The 27,996-nt window shown below is 39.9% G+C and overlaps 2 protein-coding genes across 5 annotated transcripts in view; both read left to right on the top strand.

The window, feature by feature from the left end:
* Positions 1–15,064, top strand: part of iqgap1 (IQ motif containing GTPase activating protein 1) — a 47,743-nt gene extending 32,679 nt beyond the window's left edge. For all 3 annotated transcript variants that reach the window (XM_076078505.1, XM_076078507.1, XM_076078506.1), the window contains 20 exons: positions 229–371; positions 455–625; positions 708–791; positions 1,579–1,650; positions 2,211–2,280; positions 2,513–2,877; positions 2,970–3,133; positions 4,330–4,554; positions 4,959–5,099; positions 5,215–5,299; positions 6,073–6,305; positions 6,398–6,530; positions 6,679–6,781; positions 7,781–7,916; positions 8,011–8,098; positions 8,687–8,896; positions 9,108–9,274; positions 10,278–10,400; positions 11,192–11,300; positions 12,405–15,064. In XM_076078505.1, the coding sequence (XP_075934620.1) occupies positions 229–371; positions 455–625; positions 708–791; positions 1,579–1,650; positions 2,211–2,280; positions 2,513–2,877; positions 2,970–3,133; positions 4,330–4,554; positions 4,959–5,099; positions 5,215–5,299; positions 6,073–6,305; positions 6,398–6,530; positions 6,679–6,781; positions 7,781–7,916; positions 8,011–8,098; positions 8,687–8,896; positions 9,108–9,274; positions 10,278–10,400; positions 11,192–11,300; positions 12,405–12,518 (2,936 nt within the window). In that variant the 3' untranslated portion in view covers positions 12,519–15,064. The remainder of the gene's footprint in view (positions 1–228; positions 372–454; positions 626–707; positions 792–1,578; positions 1,651–2,210; positions 2,281–2,512; positions 2,878–2,969; positions 3,134–4,329; positions 4,555–4,958; positions 5,100–5,214; positions 5,300–6,072; positions 6,306–6,397; positions 6,531–6,678; positions 6,782–7,780; positions 7,917–8,010; positions 8,099–8,686; positions 8,897–9,107; positions 9,275–10,277; positions 10,401–11,191; positions 11,301–12,404) is intronic.
* Positions 15,065–16,732: 1,668 nt separating this feature from the next.
* crtc3 (CREB regulated transcription coactivator 3) overlaps positions 16,733–27,996 on the top strand; it is a 35,412-nt gene continuing 24,148 nt past the window's right edge. For both annotated transcript variants that reach the window (XM_076078608.1, XM_076078609.1), the window contains exons 1-3: positions 16,733–16,884; positions 21,629–21,881; positions 25,780–25,887. In XM_076078608.1, coding sequence (XP_075934723.1) covers positions 21,750–21,881; positions 25,780–25,887 — 240 coding nt within the window. In that variant the 5' untranslated portion in view covers positions 16,733–16,884; positions 21,629–21,749. The remainder of the gene's footprint in view (positions 16,885–21,628; positions 21,882–25,779; positions 25,888–27,996) is intronic.

Raw genomic sequence — 27,996 nt, forward strand, 5'->3', positions numbered from 1 at the left:
ATTTTTACCTAACAGAGTCATGTGGACAGTGAAAATATTCTAAATATAGCATACACTTTAACTGATATTTACTTTTTTCAAGTGTCTAAAATACGTCCACAGCAGCACATTGTTTAGAGCTTCTTACTGAAATAAATTTAAAATGGAGCGATGATGCTTCCTGCTAATTATTGGTCCACGTTGTTTCTCCACCTTGTTCACCTGCATTCTGTTTTGCTGTTGGTGCAGGCGATAATGGCAGCGAGTGGGTGAAACACTGGGTGAAGGGAGGACACAACTACTATTATAACCTGCAGACCAAAGAGGGCACCTGGGTGGAGCCAGAGGGCTTCCTGCAGAACAACACCCAGCTCAACAAGGAGGACATCCAGGTAGGTCACGCTCCCTGTGTATTAGAAGTATTTCATTTCTTTACATCGTGTTTAACTGGTTGTTTTTGTGCTTTCCCCGTCAGTCGGTGGTTTCCGGTGTAACCACGGCCTACAATCGAGAGCAGCTGTGGCTGGCCAACGAGTCTCTCATTGCCAAGCTGCAGGCCCGCTGCCGTGGCTACCTGGTGAGGAACGGCCAAAAGGAGCGGATGAACTTCCTGAAATCACAAGACCCTGCTGTTACATGCATACAGGTGAGATGCACCTGTACGTCATATGGTCATAGGAGAGTCTGTCTGCCTTCAGGACTTCTGCTGAAAGTCTTTCTGTTCTCAGGCGCACTGGAAAGGCCACAAACAGAGGAAGAAGTTCAAAGAGCGTAAACAGTATCTGGAGGAGCACAGCGACGAGGCCGTCAAGGTAAAACTATCGTGATCACATTATTATTATGAACTGAAATAACCACGTCATGGACAATATTACTTTTAACATTGTGCAGTGTTACATTTTAATATCATGTCTAATATTACTGTTTTGCTTAGTTTCTATGAGGCACTGGTGCTCGTATTACTTCTTATTCACTTTTTACTCTTGTATTTAGAGTAAACTACTTTGTTGTTGAATTTTTCTTATTGCTTTTCATTTGTATTGTTGCACTAGTGTCAGTATTACTTCTCTTACACTTAATTGTTATTCTGTTGTTCATACATGTTTATTTTTTTCTGTTGTAATCTTTGATAAAACTCTGGCACAAGAACTTCTTTCTTAACTTAACTTATCGTCTCGTATATACATTTACGCCGTTTAAATTTACACACAATCTGTAAAACCAGCGAGTCCAAAATAAGCCGTAGAAGAATTGAATCCGATTGGTCGAATCTTTTCTGTAGTCGAATCATGTCTTTTTTTCTTTCTTTTTGCTCATTTATCCCCTAAATACAGGTTTACAGACACAGCTTCTTAATCTGCTTGCTTTCGTCGTTGTAAATATAACTGTTGGTCTGAATTCCACAGACAGAAAAGAAACGAAGAGACAGTCAACAGGAAAGAGTGAAGCCAGCTGCAAACAGCTGTAACAACCGCTAAAGGCTGTTTTGTCAAACTTAAAAATAAATATAAGATCTGAACACAGAATGGGTGCATCTCTCATTGTTATCGGCAGCATGAATACAGTCGACACTAAAGGATTTGTTTCTGTCCTTCTCAGATCCAGTCCATGGTCCGGATGCACCAAGCTCGTAAGAAATACAAGGATCGTCTGAAGTACTTCCAGGATCACGTGAGTATTCAAAGCCTCAAACATTTGCCGAAAGTGTTTCTTTTGATTTAACCAGAAAGGTCCCATTGAGATGCAAAATAAAAAGTACAAAAAGGGACAGATAATAATTAAAAAAACACACATGAATAGGAGGCTGAAAGTAGCAACGCAGATAATGTCAACAACATTGTTTCATAAGTATTTTTAAACATTTCAAGATCAGTTAAGTTTAACAGCTCGATGGGTGTGAAAGGATGCAGATCTGTTCAAGAGATTTTGAGTTTTCTCTGTTGAGCTGGTTTTGGACGATTTAAAAGAATCAAGACACTGGATTGTAGATCGTCTGTCTCAAGAATTAGGGTGTTCAGTAAACCATTCATCTAATAGAAGCTTTAAATTTCCCCCGAGACATCCGCCGACATTTAGTCCGTGTCCTGTGGGGTCGGAGGGAGGCAGACGGAGTCATCTAGCACTCTGACATGTGTGAAGTCATTTCCACTGCGACTCACAGTGGATTCCTGTGGTGCTGTTTCATAATGAAGACCATTGATCAGACAAGCGATTGCTGTTTTCTACTGCAGATCAGTCAGGTGGTGAAGATTCAGGCTTTCATTAGAGCCAACAAGGCCAGAGACGACTACAAGACGCTGAGTGAGTGCAAATCAAACCACACACTGAGCCAATGCCAGTGTGCTGAAAACAAATGATTTTATTTATTTTATTCTTCTTCATTTTTATATTATTATCTTAATAATTATATAATTTATTATATTGTATTTATATCTCTGTGTGTGTATATATATACATATATATGTGTATATATACGTATATGTTCTCTCCAGCTTTGGCGGCCTCTTGACTCTCAAACAATGTCCTCCCTCAGTCAGCGCCGAGGACCCTCCGATGGCGGTGGTGAGGAAGTTCGTCCACCTGCTAGACCACAGTGACCAGGACTTCCAGGAGGAGCTGGAGCTGATGCGTCTCCGCGAGGAGGTGGTCACCAACATCCGCTCCAACCAGCAGCTGGAGAACGACCTGAACCTGATGGACATCAAGATCGGCCTGCTGGTGAAGAACAAGATCACGCTGCAGGAGGTGGTGTCCCACAGCAAGAAGCTGACTAAGAAGAACAAGGGCCAGCTGTCCAACATGATGATGATGAACAAGCAGAGGGGGGGGCTGAAGGCCCTCAGCAAGGAGAAGAGGCTCAAACTGGAAGCCTACCAGTACCTCTTTTACCTGCTACAGGTAACGTTACAGTACTTCTCTGTCTCTAGATCCTGAACAACACAATCACACCTCTCTGATCAACTCTCACATTTCTGCTTATTTTTTTTCAGACCAACCCCACGTATCTCGCCAAGCTGATCTTCCAGATGCCGCAGAATAAATCCACAAAGTTCATGGACTCTGTGATCTTCACCCTTTATAACTACGCCTCCAACCAGAGGGAGGAGTACCTGCTGACCAAGCTCTTCAAAACGGCCCTGCAGGAGGAGATCAAGTGAGAACCGTCCACGAATTCTTATACGCACTCAAAGTATCGCGTTAGAAAAGCTGTATGGAAAAGAGTTGATGCGCTAGATGGCCTCGACTGAATAAGCTCGGCTGTAGCGAACAGTTAAAGCCTTGTTTGTACTCGCTCAGTACCGCGAGCCTCAGCAGATGGTGCACAAACTACTACCACGCACAAAGGTGTTCATACACGTTATACACACACTGTTTGTGGCATAACTCTCCGAAACACCAGAGGGCGTACTAACAACGTGTACTGAGAAGAATCAAGAAGACAAAGAATACCTGTACAGAAGGAAGTCAAGTATTAAAAGCATTACAAAGAAACAAAGCTTGAATATCCTGCAAACTATTTACTCAAATGTAGATTTTTAAGGCCTCCTGTTTCTAAAGCATTTAAAAGTGAATTCCCCTGCTTTGTAAAACCCTCAGATATGATAATAGTGCTTCTATCAGTGAACTATTTGTGTTAGTCACGTTCTGAAAAGCTCAGATCCAAAGATCCAGAGGTTCTTGACCAGGAGACGCTTGCAGAGCCTTCGTGCCTGTGATGATGTCATCTGCTGACTGACTCTGACTTCATTACGACGAGTATTCACTTTAAATCACATGAGTGACTGTTTCCACTGCCGGCGTATTCCGACATATTACCAGAACGTGTGAAGGCGTATCTTCGTCTCAGGACAACATGGCCGACACCAGCTGACATGAAAGAACGATTCAAACTGTGAAAACAACTGAAACTAATTCCTGAAGTCTTTTCTCCTTTTTTCCTCTCGTCGATGGTCATATGGCCATGGGGACAACCTCTACTTCTTCTTCTACTCTTGTGTACTTACAAATTACAGCCATGCTTCGACTACAGCGCCATCTTCTGACCAAACCACGCTGTAGCTGAGTTTATTATGAGAACATTGTGTGAAGCACAGCTGGCTTTTTGTAGAGACATAAAATGTATTGAAAGAGAAGTAAAACGCAGGGTTTCTTCACATTTTCTGTATATGGGGGTCAGAACCTGGGAGAATACATGTGGTCTGGAAGTTTCCACTACACTCCAAACCACTCGATGGAAACATATCTACTTGGCATTTCCGTTATTTTGCGACATTTCAAAAGTTTGTTTGTAAAATTCCCCGATGAGGCCCTGTGGATGAGTACACAGTGACGAGTTCCAACTGTCCGCAGGTCAAAGGTTGACCAGATGAAGGAGATCGTCACAGGAAACCCTACGATCATCAAGATGGTGGTGAGCTTCCACCGAGGTGCGCGGGGACAGAACGCGCTGCGGCAGATCCTGGCACCGGTCGTCAAGGAGATCATGGACGACAAAACGCTGAACATCAAGACCGACCCGGTGGACATCTACAAGAGCTGGGTCAACCAGATGGAGACGCAGACCGGAGAGGCCAGGTGAGCTGGAGACGAGGTCGTCTGGTACCCGAGTTTCAGTAAATAGGAAAGAAAACATACTGCAAAAACAGCAAAACAAGAAAGTCACGTTAAGTTATTTTAGGATAATTAAATGGTTAATACTTGTTTTTTTTCTTAGTAAGATGTTGAATCTGCTTCTTTCTTTCTATCTTGAATATATATATAAAGAGTTATATAAATTCAGATTGTATGAATACAGTACTACTGTAGTGTTAAGAGCAGAAAGTGTGTTGTAGTGGCCAGATTGTTTTTGTTTGATAGTCGTAAATTACAAAGTGTTTCCTTACAGTGATGACAGCATTGCATAGCAGAGCAAAGAAAAGGCCTCGTAGGTTAAGATCACTGTTAAAGGTTCCTCCTTTGCTCCATCTCTTTGTCCACAGTAAGCTGCCCTACGACGTGACTCCAGAGCAGGCTATGGCCCACGAGGAGGTGAGGACCAGACTAGAAGCCTCCATCAAGAACATGAAGACCATCACTGACAAGTTCCTGTCCGCCATCATCGTCTCTGTGGATAAAATACCGTACGTACTGCATCACTGTCTACTTTTTTACAGACAGTAGTCAGCTCGTTTATACCAACAATATATATTATATATATATATTTGATATATTTCCATATTCCTGTCTCACTCTCAGATACGGGATGCGTTTCGTCTCCAAAGTGCTGAAGGACACCCTCCATGAGAAGTTCCCCGACGCTACAGAGGACGAGCTGCTCAAGGTTTGCCTCTTCAATAATAATAATACATTTATGAAGCAGCTTACAAAGTGCTTTGACAGACGAGGCGAGGAAATATAACAACAGAAAGCTCAACAGTGAGGACCGACAAAAGCAAAAGACAAACTATGGTCAACTTTTTAACCCTGATGAAACAATAAAACCAAACGTACAATAAGAACAAACTAGCAAGTAGAATAAATGACAAACAACGAATAATACACAACAATAATAACAGTAATAAAATAAAGCAGTTAAAAGGCAACATCACATAAAAGCCAGTCTGTAAAAATGTGTTTTAAGAAGTGATTCAAAAGAGATCACGGATTCTTATCTCCTCAGGCAGGCCGTTCTAAAGCCGAGGGCCGAACAGCCAGAAGGGCCGTCAACATTTCTGCTGTATATCTCTGAGGCCAGAGCCAGACGTGCCTTTTTAAACTGAATGTGCTCCACAGTCTCTAAAGGGACAGGTCACCCCAAAACACAAAATCCATATTTGTCCTAATCCCTCTCGTGCTATTAATCAATCTAGATAGTTTCAGTGTTGTTTAGAGACGTCTGCTTTCTCTCCAGTATAACAGGTCTCCATGTCACTCGGCTTGTGGTGCTCAAATTAAAAAACCAAACATTTAAAACACTCAATAGCAACGTCTCTTTCCAGAAATCCTGACCCGGTATCTCAAGATCATCCACACACCTTGTTCTGAGCAGTTTCACGTAAACTCTGGTTGTAGTTTAATTTCATCATAATAATTTGAAGTAAACTGCCTCGTCAGATTGTGGGGAACCTGCTGTATTACCGCTACATGAACCCGGCCATCGTGGCACCCGACGCCTTCGACATCATCGAGGTGTCGGCGGGCGGCCAGCTGACCACGGAGCAGCGGCGGAACCTGGGCTCCATCGCCAAGATGCTGCAGCACGCCGCCTCCAATAAGATGTTCCTGGGGGACAACGCCCATCTCAATCCCATCAACGAATATCTCAGCACCTCCTACCAGAAGTTCAGGTCCGGTGACCGACCGTTGACGCTCCTCAATCGCTGTCTTCCGTTGCTGTTTGAAGCTCTTTGTCTCATCTGACTTTTCTCTTCCGTCGCAGGCGTTTCTTTCTGTCGGCGTGCGACGTTCCCTCGCTTGAGGATAAGTTCAATGTGGATCAGTACTCCGACTTGGTCACCGTCACCAAACCGGTCATCTACATCTCCATTGGAGAGATCATCAACACCCACACGGTGAGTTTGGAGCACCTGCACGTTAGCTCTTCCTGTCTCAAATCCCATGTGCGTTCCAGTCAGTCCAGTCTTAATTCCAGATGTTCCTGAGAGGTTTTGACTCCAGTGTGACTAACACACTGACTTGGATTCTTCTGTCTCCCGTTAGCTGCTGCTGGACCACCAGGACGCCATCGCTCCGGAGCACAACGACCCCATCCACGAGCTGCTGGAGGACCTGGGCGAGGTTCCCACCGTCGAGTCCCTCATCGGTGAGTGAAATGAGGCTTTTAAGTGTCAGCGAAAACAATCAGCGATACAAGAATTTAGCTCATTCATAAAAGTGACAGATGATACTGGATCTGGTATTTTGTTCATGTTGTGAGTGTCTGACCTTGCCTTAAATCAGCAGTTTACAGATGAAATGAGAGCAGTGCTGAGCCGTACAGAAATGTGTTGATTTGCATAACGCGCAAGTAGTCGGGTCCCGTCAGAGCATTCGTTCCCCCAGAGAACAAGCTGCAGCTAATAAAGAAAACCTCGTCTATGATCCTCTAAAGTGGTGCAAATATTTCAGAAAGAGACAACTGTACTTTTCTGTCCCCACCAAAGCATGAAATATCTGGATTATCAACACCAGGAACGTGTTTCTGTTGGTAGTAGGCACTTAAAATATCTTTCCGAAAGTAATTTCTGCACCGCTGCAGTTAACGTAACGTTACACCATGCGTCATCTAACGTTGTTGTTCGGGCCGTTTTGTGATTTCTGTTTCCTTTAACGGCCGTGTATGAGTGAGGAAATGAATTAAACTAACGTTGCAGACTGTTGTTGGAGACAACAAATAATAACATTTAATCATCTCCAGCACTTAAATCGCCCCCTGTCGTAACCATTTTAAGTTTTAGGTCAAGTGCTTCAGTTCAGGGAAATGGTTGCTATGACACACAGTCATTAAATTCATTTATGCGTCACAGGCCCAGTATTTTGAATCTGACAGATGGTCTGATGTCTTCTTACATTTGTTTGTTTTTAAGAGAAGATGATAAAATAAAACACAAAAAAAAAAATAAGACAGACAAGTTGTCTTTAATTTTTGGTTCAATGAATTGTTATATTAATGGTGAATATAGAAAATAATCTTTAGAATAATCGATGAATTCGTTTTTAGATTACTGGATTATATAAATAGCCGTTAGATGCGACCCTAGATGAGAGTGTTCATGACCAGAAAGCACCCAATATGTTATCATCTGATCACCCGTCTCACCAGGTGAGAATCCTCTTCCTCCCAACGACCCCAACAAAGAGCTGATGGGGAAGACCGAGGTTTCTCTCACACTCACCAACAAGTTTGACCTCCCCGGCGAGGCCAATGCCGAGATGGACGCCCGCACGCTCCTGCTCAAGTAAGTTCGTACGTTTGAGATTCACGGCTGACGAGAGTAGATTTATACGGTCGTTTCTGGGAGATTCAACAGTTTCTTTGATGTTTCTTCTCAGCACCAAGAGGCTCATTGTGGACGTGATCCGGTTCCAGCCTGGAGAGACTCTGACTGAGATCCTGGACTCATCACCTGCAACCGAACAGGTCAGAAATGAGATTTGGGGGCTGATAAAGCTGCTACTGCTGATTATCCATAGTCCAGAGTTAAGCTTTAGCTACAGATGACACCGTTTCGGCTTGAAGAAGCAGACAGGATTTACTGCACGGGACAGAAACGATATGTACTGCTGTGGATAGGGGCAGCAGCAAAACGCATTTTAGCTGCCTAAATAAAAATCAATATCAGTTTAAGTGTATGCAGTATCTGGAATATTTTCACTTGTTTACTTTGCTGTGAGACAGTGGTACAAGCCGCTGTATCTATCTGTGCTCTCGCCAAAGCCACCAGACTCCATTGAAACCCCCTTGGCCTATTTTTAAGGCTAAAAAACATTTTACTGACGTCATCCACAGTAGTACATTGCTTTGCTTCTGTGTGCTGAGGACCAAATACTGTAGGTAATACACTAACTATGGATAAGTACCTCATGCGACCACTCTTTAAAAGACCTAAACTATCCCTTTAAGAACAAATCTGTTCATATGAGACATTCTTTCATGAGTCCCTTTTTTTTTTTTTTTTTTAACTGAAAGTAAAAATGACTTTATCCATCTTGTTGTCCCGGATGACAGGAAGCAGAGTACCAGCGGGCCATGCAGAGGAGGGCCATCAGAGACGCCAAGACCCCAGAGAAGATGAAGCAGGTGAAGCCGGTGGTGGACGACAGCCTGACGCTGCAGGGCAAGAAGGACAAGATCAAGAGCAACCTGCAGCGACTGGCCGAGCTGGGGAAGGTCCACCCCGAGAACCGCTACCAGGACCTCATCAATGACATCGCCAAGGTCTGCAGATCATCTGAGGACGAGGACAAATAAAACTCCTCTGTGTGTTTTACTTAAATGTAGTGTGTGTGTGTGTGTGTGTGTGTGTGTGTGTGTGTGTGTGTGTGTGTGTGTGTGTGTGTGTGTGTGTGTGTGTGTGTGTGTGTGTGTGTGTGTGTGTGTGTGTGTGTGTGTGTGTGTGTGTGTGTGTGTGTGTGTGTGTGTGTTACAGGACATCAGAAACCAGAGACGGTATCGTCAGCGTCGGAAAGCTGAGCTGGTGAGGCTTCAGCAGACCAACGTCGCCCTGAATTCAAAGACCAATTTTTTCAATGTTCAGATTGACTCGTACAATCAGTACATCAAGACGTGCATGGACAACCTGGCCAGCAAGGGCAAGTGAGTGGCCTTTCATCTCATTCAACAGTTTCAATTTGTCATTTTGTGGTTCAGATTGAGCCGTCGTACTCTCACAACAATCACCACTGAGACGTGTACCGTAGTTCTCACCGTCATAAATCAGATTTTATTCATGTTTGGCTGCCTGTCTACCTTTTTAAAATGAGTCATGTAAGATTCCTGTTTGAACGCCAAACAAGCCACATGTGTGCACGTTTAAACTGCTGACAGAAGCCTGAGCTGTTAGCAGAGCTACACTGTGATCTGTATGCAGCACGAGACAGGAATCAGCTGGGGTCGGAGTCTCAGACAGAATAAGTGTGGCCCGTGAAAACAACAGAAAAGAAAAAACGATTACAATATTTGAGACCAATGCACGTGAGACAATAAAAGTAATTAAACAGATTATAAGCTATTTTAACAGTAATAGTAGTAATACATTGTGAGTTAAAAACTACTTAAAAAAAACTTAAATACAATATAAAGTGAGTGATTAATCAAATAATAATATAATTAAATAATAATACATTTCTGAATTGTGCCAAACATCCGAACTGTGTGACCTGTAACCGGCAGTTACAGTGTTGATCCTCAGACTCCTGCTGCTTTTGATTTTGGACTTCTAATCAGCGGCTGTTTTGTTCCTAGAGTGCAAAATCCAATTAAGCACAGCTGCTGCCTGGTTTGATAGAAAACCAGTAACTGAGGGAACCAAGGACCAGAATCTGAACCACCAGAGTTAAGATGTTTGTTAGACAGAGGAAGTCTGTCTTGCTTTGTTATAAATGCATCTAGTTGAAAGTATATTTATCATAAAGCTATAGTGTTTACTCGGCTGAAGAACACAATACATGGTTTGCTCTTGTTTTCCTGAATGTCAAATACGACCCCGTTCTCCTCTGATGATCATCTTCCAAACATGTCGAACACACTTCAAGAACCGTTCCTTCTCTGCGCTAAGAGACGGTTTCATGTTGTACCGTGCGCTTGTCTTTCTTCTCAGGTTGTCAAAGAAACCGGGCGACAACAAGGCCAAGAAGGGTAAGCAGGTTTCTCAGAAGTACACCGCCTCCCGCCTCCACGAGAAGGGCGTGCTGATCGCGATAGAGGATCTGCAGCCCAACCAGTGAGTTCTGCTGTGTTTAAAGGAATACTTCATCCACACAATGATCATCTGTGTATCAATTATTCACCCTGCGTTCTCTGGAATTCTTCAAGAAAACTTAGACGCTAACGGCTAACAAACGAAGGTTCTGTTCAATTACATTGTGATGCATTCAGGCTCTGTTCAGTAAAGAGGAGTATTGGGCAACGGTAAATTAAAACGTAGTCATGACGTGTTCACATGTAATCTGGCAAACTGTAGTTTCGATAAGAAACATGAATAAATCCAGCAGTTTGAAGGAGATGTTTTCGCATTCATATAAAATAGATATTACTGATGAATTATGAGCAGATTATATTGCATCATTAAAACTACTAATGACAAGATTTGTTTTAATCTATAAAAATACAATCTTTTATTTCCTTATCTTTTGAATTTTGTGTTTTTATAAAGAGAAGAACGCCATCGAGGACTTTAACAAACTTAAATGATAACATTTAGAATTGTTGATGGTTTACAGACTTCAGAGCATTGACATGTTTTTTAAATATTCTGGATCCTTGTAGACCAGCTGCTATAATCAAACAACAAACGGATCTGTATCCGTTAATATGGATCATCAATGATCGGCAATTACGTTGTTCTTATTTTATGCAACGTTAAATATCAAAACGTGACATTTCTAACTCCATCTCAAACGTCTGACTTTGTCTTTTGTGAAAGACAATTTGTTCACTTTGTTATCAGCAGTTAGTAGTTAACTTCATGAAGATTGATCCGTTTCTTTGTCGTGTACTTTTCTCTCTTCACAGGTTCAAGAATGCCATTTTTGAGATTTCTCCGTCGGAGACTGTCGGAGTGTTTGAGGTGAAGGCCAAGTTCATGGGCGTGCACTTGGAGACATTACAGTTAGAATATCAGGTATTGTTTCTTTTTCATAACTTTATTTTTTTCCTTCACTAAAGTAAACTAGAGATGTTCCGATAAAAAAATGATTCCAATACCTAAACGTGCATCAGATCGATACTGAGTATAGATCCGATGTCAGTGCGCTAAACACAAAAATATGTATATTATTATGTTTTTACAGATGTGTACATCTGAAGCTGTATGTCCAGACTCGGGTTAAACCCTGTTTAAAACACAAACATATAGAAAATGAAAGCTGCAGAACCATAGAGATAGTACAGTAGTCAACATTCTCTTTCAAATCAACGTAACATGATAGTCAAAGCAGCTAACAAGTTAGCTATTTAGCTAGCTAACTAGCAGGCAGCTAACTAGTTAGCTAGCTAGCTATTTCCACCATGCTTTAATGGTTACAGAGGGGCTGGTGTTCAGTAGCAGCGCTACGTCTAACGCCGTTTTCTCAGTTGCCATCTTGGATTATGACTGTGGCCATGTTGTTTATTTCTCAACCGATGAACGGAAGTAACCATATTTGAATATCGAGGAGTGACGTAGAGACGCCGTATACGTCTCTAGTAGAGACCTGTCAATCACTGTGGAGCCCCGCCCTAAAGCATCACCTGCTTTATGGTCTGTTTGACTCTAAATGGACCATAATGTACTAAATGAACATCATGCTGTATTGAAGAAGACTTGAAACTAGAGATTGAGACCATAAACTCATGTTTACAATGTTTACTGAGGTAATAAATCAAGAGAGAAGTAGAGTCATTTTCTCATAGACTTCTATACAACCAGAGGAGTCGCCCCCTGATGGTCACTAGAGAGAATGCAGCTTTAAGACACGAAGCATCGGCTTCACTCAGCAGAACCGGAGGTTGTTGCCTGATAGCGAGTGACACGTGTTGTTGTTTCTGTGTAAAAGAGCTGATAAATGATACAATGTTGTGATGTTGGATCGGCGCATAGACTTGAATACTTGCCGATCCAGAATTGTATGGGGTTATTAGTATTGGAACAACTCTACAGTAGACACAGTGAATATTGATGCATGTTGCGGAGACGGTTATCTGTGATTGATTTATCGAGGCTGATCTTGTTGTGTTCGTCTCTCAGGATCTCCTCCAGCTGCAGTACGAAGGCGTGGCGGTGATGAAGCTCTTCGACAGGGCCACCATCAACGTCAACCTGCTCATTTTCCTGCTCAACAAGAAATTTTATGGGAAATAGAAAAAGAAAGGATTAAAAAAAAAAAAGGGCTACTGACACTGATTCAAAACCACAAAACCCACTTTGAGGGTTGCAGAAAAGCCCTGACCTGAACCACCCCGGCTTTCCTCCACATTCCCGACTGCACTTCTCCCTCGTGCCTATGCAGCTTTACGTGCATTCTTTTTTAATTATTATTATTACGTGGATCACCATATGTGCTTTAATGGAACAGTCCATCTCTATTGTCTGTAACTTGCGGTTAGGTCAGAGGTTTAAGATTTGTATGTTTTTTTTGCTTTAAATATTATGAATATCTTGTGCATGGGCCTGGATTAATTATATAAAAACAATGTATGTTTTATGTTAAGAGATCCGTTTTGTGTCTTTCTTAGTTAGTTTATCTGCTCAGCTGACTGATAAAAAGTCGGATGAACGTCTCGATGTGCCAGCGTACTTTTTCAGCAGGGCTGTAGTACACGAGACGGACTCTGTCTCTTCTCGGCCAGGGTTCCCACTCTTCTCCAGAGATCCTTCTCAGATGATCTAGCCGGTTTGATCGCGCCGTACACTAATGTTCCTCTCTGTGGAAGTCTGATGTCAAACATATGGAGTCTGTGGCTATAATTCATCCATGAAATCTTCTCTTATGTGCTAAGAAATGATGACAAACGAATCATAGAATAATACAAGAATAAAAACAACCACAGTCACCTTATAGTTACACTTGAAGGATAAATGTAACGCACATTATTTAGAGTGTTAAGCTACCATGTGACGTTAACAGCATTCCCACAACACAACCGGAAAACTCTCCAACTTAAACTCCCGCTTGAATATTGATATGTAATATAACTTTGCCCTTTAAGATGGGTATGTTATCTGTTTTGGGGAGCTCTGATTAGATTTAAGAATTTTGCAGGACAACACAAGATTTTTCCAGAACCTTTCCCTCATATTTTCCATTAAAACAGTTTTCCAGGTTTTCCAGGACGTGTGGGAACCCTGACTGGGCTTTTTTTTTTTTCTTCTTCTTTTTTAAATGTTACTGCTCGAGACGAATTGGAAAGAAAAACCCAAACAGTTGATGCACTCCTCTTTCTTCACTGTAGTTCGTATTATTGGTATTTTTCACATATCTTGATATGAATATAGAGATTAGACTCTCCTGACTGTTTCATTTGGATCCTCAACACGTCAAATATTCTGATATCTATGCAAAGAGAAAGTGGCATCCGACATGTTATTTGACACACACAAAAAGGCATGCTCATATTGAGCTGTTAAACTCAAAACTTTAAAAAAAATATATATATATTATAAACTTAAATTTGTTGAATGACTAATTCACATTCCGGCGCTCACGTCTGGCGCTCTCCTGGTGAGTCCGGGTTTTGGTTTGTTGTGAACTGGACCGAGCTCATCGGGACTACCGGCCCTGTGACGAGGCTCAATCACTCTGAAGACTGACTGGACTGATATTTATTTTCTTTTTATCTCTCTCGTGGGCTGTTTATGTTGTATAACTGAAAACACAGGTTACTGTTATGTTCCAGAACGAACCGATATCACCATGAAACGTCCCCAGTGGATTACTGACATTAAGACAATTCTTTAGTCTGAAATGTTGTTTTTAAATATGCAAACATGCTCATTTGCAAATTTTTCATAACAGGAACGTGAACATTGGATAAAGCTAACATTCTTGTTTCATTTTGTTGACATATTAGAGTCAAAGGTTTTTACAGAGGGCATTCATTATATCTCTTTGTTTTACTCCATAAATCAGAAAATACTGTCAACAGCCATAAAACAAATCTATTTTCTCCTTGTTTTTATTAATAACATGCAGTATAATTCATCTTCTGAATGCTGTGTGAACAAACCCCTCTGTGTTAACCTTCAGAACATAGAGAGGAATGAAAGTGTAACGTTTAAACCAGATGTTGAATCAGAAAACGAATCAAATATAAACTAGAGTTTAATCTGTGATCTGTCTTCACTGTTTACATGTTGAAAAAAATCTCATCAGTCCGATCGGCTGCAGCGTCCAATCACATGACTGATGAACAATGAGGGGGCGTGTCGGCCGTTAAAACACTTCCTGGAAGTCTGTTCTCGTGGGTTCTCGCTCATGGCTCCTCAGAGATCCCTCCTCCATCCTCGCTCCTCAGAGCAGAAATAAGAGCTTTGGGACGGCCGTGTCTCCTGAAATTGTAAAATATATGATGGGATAGAAACGTAAGATGGACATTGAATACAGAGATATTTGTTTTGTTGGAAAATAATTTTGGTAAAGTTGCCCTTATTTATATTTTATATATTCTGTAGTTGACGTGCAAACGCCTAAAACAGATCCTGAGGATGAGCAGTATTACAGATGTCACTCTACACATCCAGTCTTTAGTGTCACAGTTTGACTCGTCTCAACAAGCCTTCAATCAGATTCCATTGAACCAGATGTTGATTTTCTGCCAGTTGTTGACGCTGTTGTGTTAATGGAGGAGACCGTGGAGGATGCCATTAAATGTATTTGACCTATTTTAGAATAAAGCTCTACAGATGCACTGTGTCTCCTGAGTATTTTGATAATCATTATTTTGGAATTCCAAGTCACAGTTTTGAGATAGTCAATTATTATTTTTAAGGTACTAAGTCATTGTTTTGATAACTTGTCTTATTATGAAACAGTAAGTCAAAATATTAAGACTGTCTTATTACTTTGAGATATTAAGTCATTATTTTGAGGTTTCTCCTTATTTTAATATATGTGTATATATATATTCAAATAATATGTGTATATATATATACTATGTGTGTATGCGGCCGGTGTACTCGATGCATTTAGGCCTCTAGCCGTGGTGAAGACGACTTGCTGAAGTTCAAAGCGAGCATCAGAATGAGGAAGAACGGGGATTTAAGTGACTTTGAACGTGGCATGGTTGTTGGTGCCAGATGGGCTGGTCTGAGTATTTAAAAACTGCTGATCTTGGGATTTTCACGCACAACCATCTCTAGGGTTTACAGAGAATGGTCCAAAAAAGAGAAAATATCCAGTGAGCGGCAGTTGTGTGGATGAAGATGCCTTGTAGAGGTCAGAGGGGAATGGGCAGAGTGGTTGGAGATGATAGAAAGGCAACAGTAACTCAAATAACCACTCGTTACAACCAAGGTATGCAGAATATAGGAGGCGACTTTGGCTAAGTGGATAGCAGGGCCGTCCTTCAATCAGAGGGTCGGTGGTTCGATCCCCGGCTCCGGCTCTGCTAGTCGCATGTCGATGTGTCCTTGAGCAAGACACTTAACCCCAAAATTGCTCCCGTAGCTGTGCCTACGGTGTAGAAATGTGATAGAATCTGAATTGTAAGTCGCTTTGGATAAAAGCGTCTGCTAAATGACTGTAATGTAATGTAATGAATACCATCTCTGAACGCACAACACCTGGAACCTTGAACCAGATGGGCCAAAGCAGCAGAAGACCGCAGAAGACCACACCGGGTGCCACTCCTGTCAGCTAAGAACAGGAAACTGAGGCTACAGGCTCACACAGGCTCACTATTGGACAATAGAAGATTGGAAAAACGTTGCCTGGTCTGATGAGTCTCAATTTCAGCTGCCACATTCAGATGTAGGGTCAGAATTTGGCGTAAACAACATGAAAGCATGGATCCATCCTGCCTGTATCAACAGTTCAGGCTGCTGGTGGTGGTGTAATGGTGTGGGGGATATTTTCTTGGCACACTTTGGGCCCCTTGGTACCAATTGAGCATGGTTTAAACGCCACGGCCTACCTGAGTATTGACCATCCCTTTATGACCACAGTGGACCCATCTTCTGATGGCTACTTCCAGCAGGATAATTCAGCATGTCACAAAGCTCAAATTATCTCAAACTGGTTTCTTGAACAATGAGTTCACTGTACTCCAATGGCCTGTCAATGTGGACCAAAATCTGTGAGGAATGTTTCCAACACCTTGTTGAATCTATGCTATGAAGAATTAAGGCAGTACTGAAGGTAAAAGGGGATCCAACGTGGTACTAGCAAGGTGTACCTAATAAAATGGCCGGTGAGTGTTTGTGTGTATATATGTATATCTCTGTCAACATAGTTATTATTGAAGGAAAAAGAAGATTCCTAACAAAAGACCTTATTATTTCTTCCACTCATTAGTAATCCCATAGAGAGAGACAGTGTAACTTTGTCGCCGCCCTGTGGACGCCATAGGTACGGACCCTGTTTTAACGAGGGAACGTTTTTTTCTCGCAGTCGAATGAGGATAACAAGCCAGCGGATATCTGAGTCTCTCTATCAACCGACGGCTACTAACTACTGCAAAACATTAGCAGAATACTTCTGGTTTTCACAGCGGCGAAAGGGAGACAATAGGTTTGTTTTTGTTTTGTTTATCTTCACTGGACTCGTCGGAGTTAGTCTGAAATCTCTCTGCTGTTCCGTGGATTAACACTGAAGACTCCGAAAGAAACGCTGCGAGATCACATTTAAAGTGTGAAATCGTGGATTTACTTTCCTGGATCACGTGTGCATATTTGTGTTTTTTTGGTGGTTTCCTAGCGTGTGGGTTAGGGGTTAAAAGAAACATTTAAATTATGTGTGTTTTTTTTTTTTTAAGTCAACGGACACTTGTTGAAATACAGATTTAGCTGTTTACCCAACTGCTGCTGCTCGGGAGCTTTTGCTAACGTTAGTAGCAAAGATTTAGCTAACGGCCAACAGCTAAAAACAGGCGACAAGTTGCTTCTAATACACGTCTGTTAAATGGTTGACCGATGTCGCTGAGTTGTCGACATGTTTGTCAAACAACAAACCGTTGAGATGGCTCTGACAGCAGCTTAGCTAACTTAGCTAACTTGGCTAGCTGCTAGCCGCGGTTACTCCCGTTAACCTCCAGCGTTATGTGTTAGCAATGACGGCTAACGTTATGCTAACGTTACATTCAAACAAGTGGTTCGCTGGTAAATAATACGTCAATATGAAGTTGTGTTGTGTCCATTAACTCATTTAAACAGTTTTGAAAGTAAAATAAAAACACATAATTGGCAAACGGCTGTATTGACTTCGCTCTCCAGGCACAAGAAGACAACTTTTTATTTAGCGTTAGCTTAGCTACGTTAGCTAACGGGCGCTAGCTTCGGCTTACAGTGATAAACACTGTTCTTCTTCTGTGGTGTTCAACGGCAGGATACACTCAGTTTGAGAGACTTGGAATATATATATATATATATATATATATATATATATATATATATATATAAATAACTTATAAATAACTTTTTGAAGGTACTAAGTAATTGTTTTGATTAATTGTCTTATTATGAAATAGTAGGTCAAAATATTAAGACTGTCTGTCTTATTATTTTGAGATAGTAAGTCATGTTGAGATACTAAGTCATTATGTTGAGATAGTAAGTCATTATGTTGAGATACTAAGTCATTATGTTGAGATACTAGTCATTATGTTGAGATACTAGTCATGTTGAGATACTAGTCATGTTGAGATACTAGTCATTATGCTGAGATAGTAAGTCATTATGTTGAGATACTAGTCATTATGCTGAGATAGTAAGTCATTATGTTGAGATACTAGTCATTATGTTGAGATAGTAAGTCATGCTGAGATACTAAGTCATTATGTTGAGATACTAGTCATTATGTTGAGATAGTAAGTCATTATGTTGAGATACTAGTCATTATGCTGAGATAGTAAGTCATTATGTTGAGATACTAGTCATTATGTTGAGATAGTAAGTCATTATGTTGAGATAGTAAGTCATTATGTTGAGATAGTAAGTCATTATGTTGAGATACTAGTCATTATGTTGAGATACTAAGTCATTATGCTGAGATAGTAAGTCATTATGTTGAGATAGTAAGTCATTATGTTGAGATAGTAAGTCATTATGTTGAGATACTAGTCATGTTGAGATACTAAGTCATTATGTTGAGATAGTAAGTCATTATGTTGAGATAGTAAGTCATTATGTTGAGATAGTAAGTCATTATGTTGAGATAGTAAGTCATTATGTTGAGATACTAGTCATTATGCTGAGATAGTAAGTCATTATGTTGAGATACTAGTCATGTTGAGATACTAGTCATTATGTTGAGATACTAGTCATGCTGAGATGGTAAGTCATTATGTTGAGATAGTAAGTCATTATGTTGAGATACTAGTCATTATGCTGAGATAGTAAGTCATTATGTTGAGATACTAGTCATTATGTTGAGATACTAAGTCATTATGTTGAGATACTAGTCATTATGCTGAGATAGTAAGTCATTATGCTGAGATAGTAAGTCATTATGTTGAGATAGTAAGTCATTATGTTGAGATCCTAGTCATTATGCTGAGATAGTAAGTCATTATGTTGAGATACTAGTCATTATGCTGAGATAGTAAGTCATTATGTTGAGATACTAGTCATTATGTTGAGATACTAAGTCATTATGTTGAGATACTAGTCATTATGTTGAGATACTAAGTCATTATGTTGAGATACTAGTCATTATGTTGAGATACTAGTCATTATGTTGAGATACTAGTCATTATGTTGAGATCCTAGTCATTATGCTGAGATAGTAAGTCATTATGTTGAGATAGTAAGTCATTATGTTGAGATACTAGTCATTATGCTGAGATAGTAAGTCATTATGTTGAGATACTAGTCATTATGTTGAGATAGTAAGTCATGCTGAGATACTAAGTCATTATGTTGAGATACTAGTCATTATGTTGAGATAGTAAGTCATTATGTTGAGATGGTAAGTCATTATGTTGAGATAGTAAGTCATTATGTTGAGATACTAGTCATTATGCTGAGATAGTAAGTCATTATGTTGAGATACTAAGTCATTATGTTGAGATACTAGTCATTATGCTGAGATAGTAAGTCATTATGTTGAGATAGTAAGTCATTATGTTGAGATAGTAAGTCATGCTGAGATACTAAGTCATTATGTTGAGATACTAGTCATTATGTTGAGATAGTAAGTCATTATGTTGAGATACTAGTCATTATGCTGAGATAGTAAGTCATTATGTTGAGATAGTAAGTCATTATGTTGAGATAGTAAGTCATTATGTTGAGATACTAGTCATTATGTTGAGATACTAGTCATTATGCTGAGATAGTAAGTCATTATGTTGAGATACTAGTCATTATGCTGAGATGGTAAGTCATTATGTTGAGATAGTAAGTCATTATGTTGAGATACTAGTCATTATGCTGAGATAGTAAGTCATTATGTTGAGATACTAGTCATTATGTTGAGATACTAAGTCATTATGTTGAGATACTAGTCATTATGCTGAGATAGTAAGTCATTATGCTGAGATAGTAAGTCATTATGTTGAGATAGTAAGTCATTATGTTGAGATCCTAGTCATTATGCTGAGATAGTAAGTCATTATGTTGAGATACTAGTCATTATGCTGAGATAGTAAGTCATTATGTTGAGATACTAGTCATTATGTTGAGATACTAAGTCATTATGTTGAGATACTAGTCATTATGTTGAGATACTAGTCATTATGTTGAGATACTAAGTCATTATGTTGAGATACTAGTCATTATGTTGAGATACTAGTCATTATGTTGAGATACTAGTCATTATGTTGAGATCCTAGTCATTATGCTGAGATAGTAAGTCATTATGTTGAGATAGTAAGTCATTATGTTGAGATAGTAAGTCATTATGCTGAGATAGTAAGTCATTATGTTGAGATACTAGTCATTATGTTGAGATACTAAGTCATTATGTTGAGATACTAGTCATGTTGAGATACTAGTCATTATGTTGAGATACTAGTCATTATGTTGAGATACTAGTCATTATGTTGAGATACTAGTCATTATGCTGAGATGGTAAGTCATTATGTTGAGATAGTAAGTCATTATGTTGAGATACTAGTCATTATGCTGAGATAGTAAGTCATTATGTTGAGATACTAAGTCATTATGTTGAGATACTAGTCATTATGTTGAGATACTAGTCATTATGTTGAGATACTAGTCATTATGTTGAGATACTAGTCATTATGTTGAGATACTAGTCATTATGCTGAGATACTAGTCATTATGTTGAGATAGTAAGTCATTATGTTGAGATACTAGTCATTATGTTGAGATAGTAAGTCATTATGTTGAGATACTAGTCATTATGCTGAGATAGTAAGTCATTATGTTGAGATACTAAGTCATTATGTTGAGATACTAAGTCATTATGTTGAGATACTAGTCATGTTGAGATATTAGTCATGTTGAGATATTAGTCATTATGTTGAGATACTAGTCATTATGTTGAGATACTAGTCATGTTGAGATACTAGTCATGTTGAGATACTAGTCATTATGTTGAGATACTAGTCATGTTGAGATACTAGTCATTATGTTGAGATACTAAGTCATTATGTTGAGATACTAGTCATTATGTTGAGATACTAGTCATTATGTTGAGATACTAAGTCATTATGTTGAGATACTAAGTCATTATGTTGAGATACTAGTCATTATGTTGAGATAGTAAGTCATTATGTTGAGATACTAGTCATTATGTTGAGATACTAGTCATGTTGAGATACTAAGTCATTATGTTGAGATACTAGTCATTATGTTGAGATACTAGTCATTATGTTGAGATACTAAGTCATTATGTTGAGATACTAGTCATGTTGAGATATTAGTCATGTTGAGATATTAGTCATTATGTTGAGATACTAGTCATTATGTTGAGATACTAGTCATTATGTTGAGATACTAGTCATGTTGAGATACTAGTCATTATGTTGAGATACTAAGTCATTATGTTGAGATACTAGTCATTATGTTGAGATACTAGTCATTATGTTGAGATACTAAGTCATTATGTTGAGATACTAAGTCATTATGTTGAGATACTAAGTCATTATGTTGAGATACTAAGTCATTATGTTGAGATACTAAGTCATTATGTTGAGATAGTAAGTCATTATGTTGAGATAGTAAGTCATTATTTTCAGATAGTAAGTCATTAATTTGACATACTAGGTCATTATTTTCAGATAGTAAGGATACTTAGTCTCCTAAAACTACTTTCTCCAGACAGTAATGTGTGTTTTTTTGTTTTTTTAAAGCTCTGATGGATTCACTTCAACGCTCACTCAAAGACTTTGGACAATAAGACTCCCAGCCTCCGTCTACCACTTATTATTTTGTTAGTAGTAGCTGAAGTTGTGACCCTTGAGGCCCGGCACGATGTCCGGCTCCCCGGGCACAGGTGGCTCCAACCCGAGGAAGTTCAGCGAGAAGATCGCGCTGCACAACCAGAAGCAAGCGGAGGAGACGCGGGCCTTTGACCAGCTGATGACAGACCTCACCGTCTCAAGGGTGAGATATGCACTTATTTTATCCACAAGTTGTCCTTTTAGTAGTGTCTTTTGTTGTTGTTGTTTTTTGTGTTGATTTTTTTTTTTGCACAAATATATATATTAATATATATATTAATAGTGTTATTGATATGTATTAATTATATTATTAGTGCATTCATAGATATTAATATATATATATATATATATATATATATATATATATATATATATATATATATATATAATGGATGGATGGATACATTTTTTCACTACAGCAGCAAGTATGGTACAGGTAAATAAAATAACAGAGTACAAATATTAGATGTAAAAATGCACAATATATACAATGAAATAGAATAATATTAAATGAACTAACTGAACAGTATGAAGCTCATTCTCTCTCTCTCAGCCTCGGCCTGTTGCTGACTGAGAGTCCTGGTGTTCAACCAGTACTTCTGGTTTCTCTCAGCATTCATTCAGCAGTGGCTGCAAAAAAACAACAAAAGAAACAAACAATGAAGAAGCAAAACTTTAGCTTTCAAAAACAAAGTCTGGAACAGCATATTGTAAAATCTGGCCATTTGCAGAATTTTGAATATACTGTATAAGACCTGTATTTTTTTTTTGAATAGCAACCAGCAGTGAAACAGGAAATGGGGAAAATAGCTCCTCTACATCTGCACCTCCCGCCTTTATATCCAAAGGAAGCAGTTCAGATGCAGTATGCACAGTGTTTGCACCTTCTTATTCTATTATATTCCATTAAGTCCCACTGGTTATTTGAGACCTGCATCCTGGTCCCCGTGGACAGACTCCACACCAACCAGCTCAAGAGGGCGGCTCATAATTTGGGCACATCATCCATATTCACTCATATTTGTAATGGCCAGTGCTCAAATATTGAGACATAACGGCTCACAACAGTCACAGTCGGAGGATTTTTTGTGTCATATTATTGTGACATTCATCTTTTAAAAGATGAATGTGCCATATTTAGAATTGTTTCTCAGCGACACATAATGTAAAAAAGAACTTTAATCTTTTTAATGATTTTGGTCGGTTTTGATTTATCTGCTGATGTTTTTATTTTATGAATCAATCAATTATTTTAACTATAAAATGTCAGAAAATAGTGGAATCTGACCATTACAGGCGTGGACATTTTTTGACAGAAAAAAATATATTTGAATAATCAATTAATTGTTTCCTTTCTTTGTCATATATAATTTATATAAAAAATATAATTTTGGGGTTTTGGACCGTTGGTTGGGCACGGATTATTACAATTATTTATTGGCAGATTAATTGCTTTAAAAGAAAAAGCCCCAAAATCCAGAAGGACTGATGTTCAGCTGATTTATTATTAGAAAAACTAACATGGTTTTAAAATGGTGATAAGATGTTAGATCAATATTAAGGGATAGATCAACATTAATTAAGTTATAGTTTATTAGTTAGTATTGCTATTAGCTTTACTGATCCGAGGTCAGACTTGCAATTACTTTGAGAGAGCAACTGAGTTTGATGATTCTCTCTTTGTACCGACTTCAATGCATTCAAACTGCCCGCCAAGTACTTCCTGGAACGATCTGAAGTCTGTGAGAATCACGTGACAATCAATCATTATGAACTTCCGTTGACGCGACTCTCTTTTTACGGCTCTGCTTTTTTACCGAGTGCCTCTAGATACCCGAAGGTCGTTTAATATCTCGATAACGATATATATATATATATATATATATACACACACACACACAACGCTACAGCGTGCTTTTATTTTATGAAATAACCACACGGTAAAGCAGTGTATTTTATCTCTTTTTAAATTTAACTGCAAAATGAACACAACAGTTTAAAGTGAGATTATAAAATACATAAATATTTGAGCTTTACACTATTAACATGCACTCACACAAATACAAAGTAATCACATTAAGGATATAGTTTAATTTAACCGAGTTTGATTCGATTTTCGGAGAAATGTGAGTTGGTATGTGAATATTATTATTTCTAATTAAGACGATATAATTGTGTATCACAATATCTGAATTTATGATTTACACTTAAAGATGATAAATTAGCTTCACAGGCAAATATATGTGAATGTTTATCTGCAATTGTAGCAGCTCCTCAAACTTCACATTCAGAGTTAGTCAACATGCTTTCCTAAAGGAGCCGTTATTGAATTCATTTTTTATTTCTCCTTTTCACGGTAGTCTCAAACATATACTCTGCACATCCCAAGTAATACAAATAGTCGTCTCTGGGCGGATATAAAGGCCCTTTTCACATTATCCTCACACCGTCGGTTTGTCACAATGTGCTCTTTCTGCGAGAGGGAGAGCGCCCGGATGGCCGGTCGAAGAGGATGTGGTTTCAGAGGCGACACTGAATGAAGTATTGCCACAAGGTATGAACTGTCAGTGACCCGGAGTGAGACAGAAACGTCCAGTCAGCAAACAGCTGGAGTTAGAAGTAGCTGCTTCAACATTTACTCCAGTGACCAACAGACTGAAGAGAAAAGTCTCCCGAGGGGCTCTGAAGAGCACAGACTCTCAGCTGCTGAGCTGCAGGGAGCCGGCTTCCCCGTGAACCCTCGATGTGTAAACGTCTGCATGTTCCATGTTATGTAACTCCAACACTTGAGTAAGAGGTTTAAATGAAGATTTGTTTTTAAATATTGTCATTTTTGATGAAAAATTGAGTGTTGCTGGCAGGAAATATGTTTTCAGCACTTGGTGTCCGTCTGTTTTAGGTGGCAGGGACAGTCGTAGTCTGACATTCGTTGGCCACAGTTAACAGAGCATTAGATTAACAATTTGGGTCCCTGATACATCATTTATTTGAAGGTCAGTCGTCAGTCAAACCGGTTCTAAATGCGTATAAACCCAGAGTATTGATGAGGTCCGGAGTTAACGGTTCTGCTATCGGTACTTAAAACAGTTACGGAGTGAGATCTCTTCGTCTCAAATGAATTAACGGTCAAGATGATCAAAAAGAACCGATAAGAGTATTAGTAATAATGAAACCCTAACGATACCCGTCCGTAGTGCCGAGGCTTCGAAGCGCGTGTCGAGTAATCTAGGAGGTTTTCTGCTTATCGGTTCGGTTCCTAATCGATCCTCTTATCAGTTCTTTTTGATCATCTTGTGAGGGAAAAAGGCCGTTAATAAAGAAAAGAATCAACATTGCTTCATTTAACTTCTATTTAAACAAATAGTCTTTATTGAGCATCGATACAAGAAGTTCCAAAATCTTTAAAATACATTCACAGCGAAACAATAAGCTCAGTGATTATCTTTCATTTCTGATGTTTTTAATGAGTGTCTCAAGTGGCTCTTGAGTGGTGGTTGTTTGAGTTGTAACTGTCTGAACTGTCGACCAGCCACAGCTGTCCATGAATGCTGACACATTGGATTGATTAAAAGATTATTATTTGCTGGAAAACGAGATAAAATGCACTTAGTGCTGCATAAATGAACACAATGTGTCCATAGTTAACACTTCACCGTATGAACGGACAAATGTTGCACCAAAGGATAAAGCCCCTCCCCCATGAGAGGGCTCTCTCTGTTCCCTGTAAATCTATTGATAAAATTAAATCAGGTCAGTCTTTGAGATTCAAATGTTGCCCTTTGGGCCGTCTAAAGAAGAAATGCCCCTCTGATTTGCCTTTACCCTGATAACAGGCTCTGTTTACCGTCCCCTGGCAGAACAAGCCTCCTGTTTTCTGTGAGGTAATCGTAACAACATTTGCGTTCTCTACATTCGCAATGACAATGGCGGGAAAGAAAAGCCCTAATCGACACCAATTGTGACTTTCATCCTGAAGCTTTATGTTCTTTACACATGAAGACTCCAGATGTGCAGAATCCATAACCTCTGACTGTTGTTCTTGTCCCTCTTTTGACTGACAGGTGCAGTTTCAGAAGGTCCAGCAGCTTCGTCTGACTCAATCACGGGCGCAGTACTACGGCTCTCTGCCCAACGTCAATCAGATCGGCAACACCAGCACCGAATTCCAGGTGGGATGTCGTCACAGACGAAATACACACTGCACACTAGCAGCCTCTCTTTCACAGTAAAAACCAAACGTTCTGGACTGCCTGTCCAGTCCTAGACAATTACAATTTTAGTTAATAGTGAATTCACTTGAATAGAGTTTTTTGTTTTAGTTCAAGACAATGCACACACTCTGTTTGGGGAACCAGCCCTCAAGGTTTATCAGTAGTGTTAAGTCCAGGTTCACTGCAGTGAATTAAGACCGTATGTGATGTATTTTGTCCCCTCAGTGTAAATGGTTTCTTAAAGTCACTGTGAGGAACTTTTATCTGGTCCTGAACCAGTCTCAGTTTAGTCCTGATCCTCTATGTGACCTCCATCAGTAGAGAGACCATCAGAGAGAAGATGGTCTGTTTCTATAGAGTTATTCTTGATGCTCGTCATCGGAGCCACCGGGTCGGATTCTGGTGAAACCAGATGAAATCATGCAGGTTCACCAGAAACTCCTTCAGCTCAGACTCCAGCAGAGACCGGTCCACCGTGGACAGACCCAGATCCTCCAGCAGAGACCGGTCCACCGTGGACAGACCCAGATCCTCCAGCAGAGACCGGTCCACCGTGGACAGACCCAGATCCTCCAGCAGAGACCGGTCCACCGTGGACAGACCCAGATCCTCCAGCAGAAACCGGTCCACCGTGGACAGACCCAGATCCTCCAGCAGTGACCGGTCCACCGTGGACAGACCCAGATCCTCCAGCAGTGACCGGTCCACCGTGGACAGACCCACATCCTCCAGCAGAGACTGGTCCACCGTGCACAGACCCAGATCCGGCTTCACCTGCAGCCTTGGACCTGCAGTCGGAGCTCCGGAGGGAGGAGGAGAGCTCAGCTCCCGGCAGCAGCAGCGTCTCCTCCTCCTCCAGGAGCAGAGCTTCTCCTCTCTGGGAGCCAACACCGACACCACGCTGCTGGAGACCCAGGACGTGTTGCTGGACCCGCTGGAGGAAAGGGATATGTTTGTGGACTGAGCCCTCTGCATTGGCGCTCCAGATGTGCAAACACATCAGTGTGATTCTAATAAATGAGGAGGCGGCATTTTTTCACACACCGTCGGCCTGGACACTCATAGATGTACTGGTGCTGTAAATCGCTGGAGTTTATTTTATGTGAATTGTCATTTTGATGTAAAACTGAACGTGAATATTTTCTTTACAGCAAAGCTTAGAGGTCCTGATCTCATCCAGTGGTTTTTCAAGGTCTTAGCACAATAACTCTGTTCTAATGTTCATACCTTCAACCCCCAATTTTTTATAAATGTAGGTACTATAAAAGCATCTGAATACTTCTTCTAATGTTTATGTCTTATAAAACATCGATGTTAGATAATATAAGCTAATTCTCAATCACCCAGAATGTGAGTCAACAGATTTACAGATGAATAATAAACTTAAAGATAAAGTGTGTAGGATTTTTGGGATCTATTAGCAGAACTGGAATATAATATCCATAACTATGTTTTCATTAGTTTATAGTTACCTTATTTTTGTTTTGATATATTTATGAATAATTCAAAAAAGAAAAATGTGGTGAAAGTTTATTAAAAGCACATTAAATGACAAGACTCGGAGAGAACTTAGAAAACCTCTGGCTTAACTGCAGAAACAGCAAAACGCTGAACTGGACCTTCAGATGAGCGAACAAGCTTCTCCTGAGAGCGTTAAATAGTTCAGCTGCAGACTGGAGAGAGCAGGAGGAATAAAAGATCACTTCTTCAAGCAGTGCACTTCTGTATGCGTAGAACAGTGCTTCTGCAGCACTGGGCCTGTATCTGTGTCGGCTCTCTAAGGGGTGGGGCATGCTGGGGTACAGAGGGTCCCAGGTTAAAGTGCGTTGAGGTTGATCAGTAATGGCAACAGAGTGCTCAGGTCCACGTGGAGGGAGAAAACTCTTATGGAGTCCATTCAACTTCTGAGAGACAAACTAAATGGCTTCTAGATTCCACTCAATGATAACCATCTGCCAAAATTAAATTGTGTGAATGCAGAGTACTTATAACCTATTTTATCTAAATTCCCACCCTGTAGTTTCGTTTTGCAGTGTGCTCGTGATAAATACTCGCATGTCGGTCATT

Source organism: Anarhichas minor, unplaced genomic scaffold, assembly GCF_050575085.1.
Source record: "Anarhichas minor isolate MPS153535 unplaced genomic scaffold, ASM5057508v1 ptg000067l, whole genome shotgun sequence".
In the NCBI taxonomy this organism is placed as follows: domain Eukaryota; kingdom Metazoa; phylum Chordata; class Actinopteri; order Perciformes; family Anarhichadidae; genus Anarhichas; species Anarhichas minor.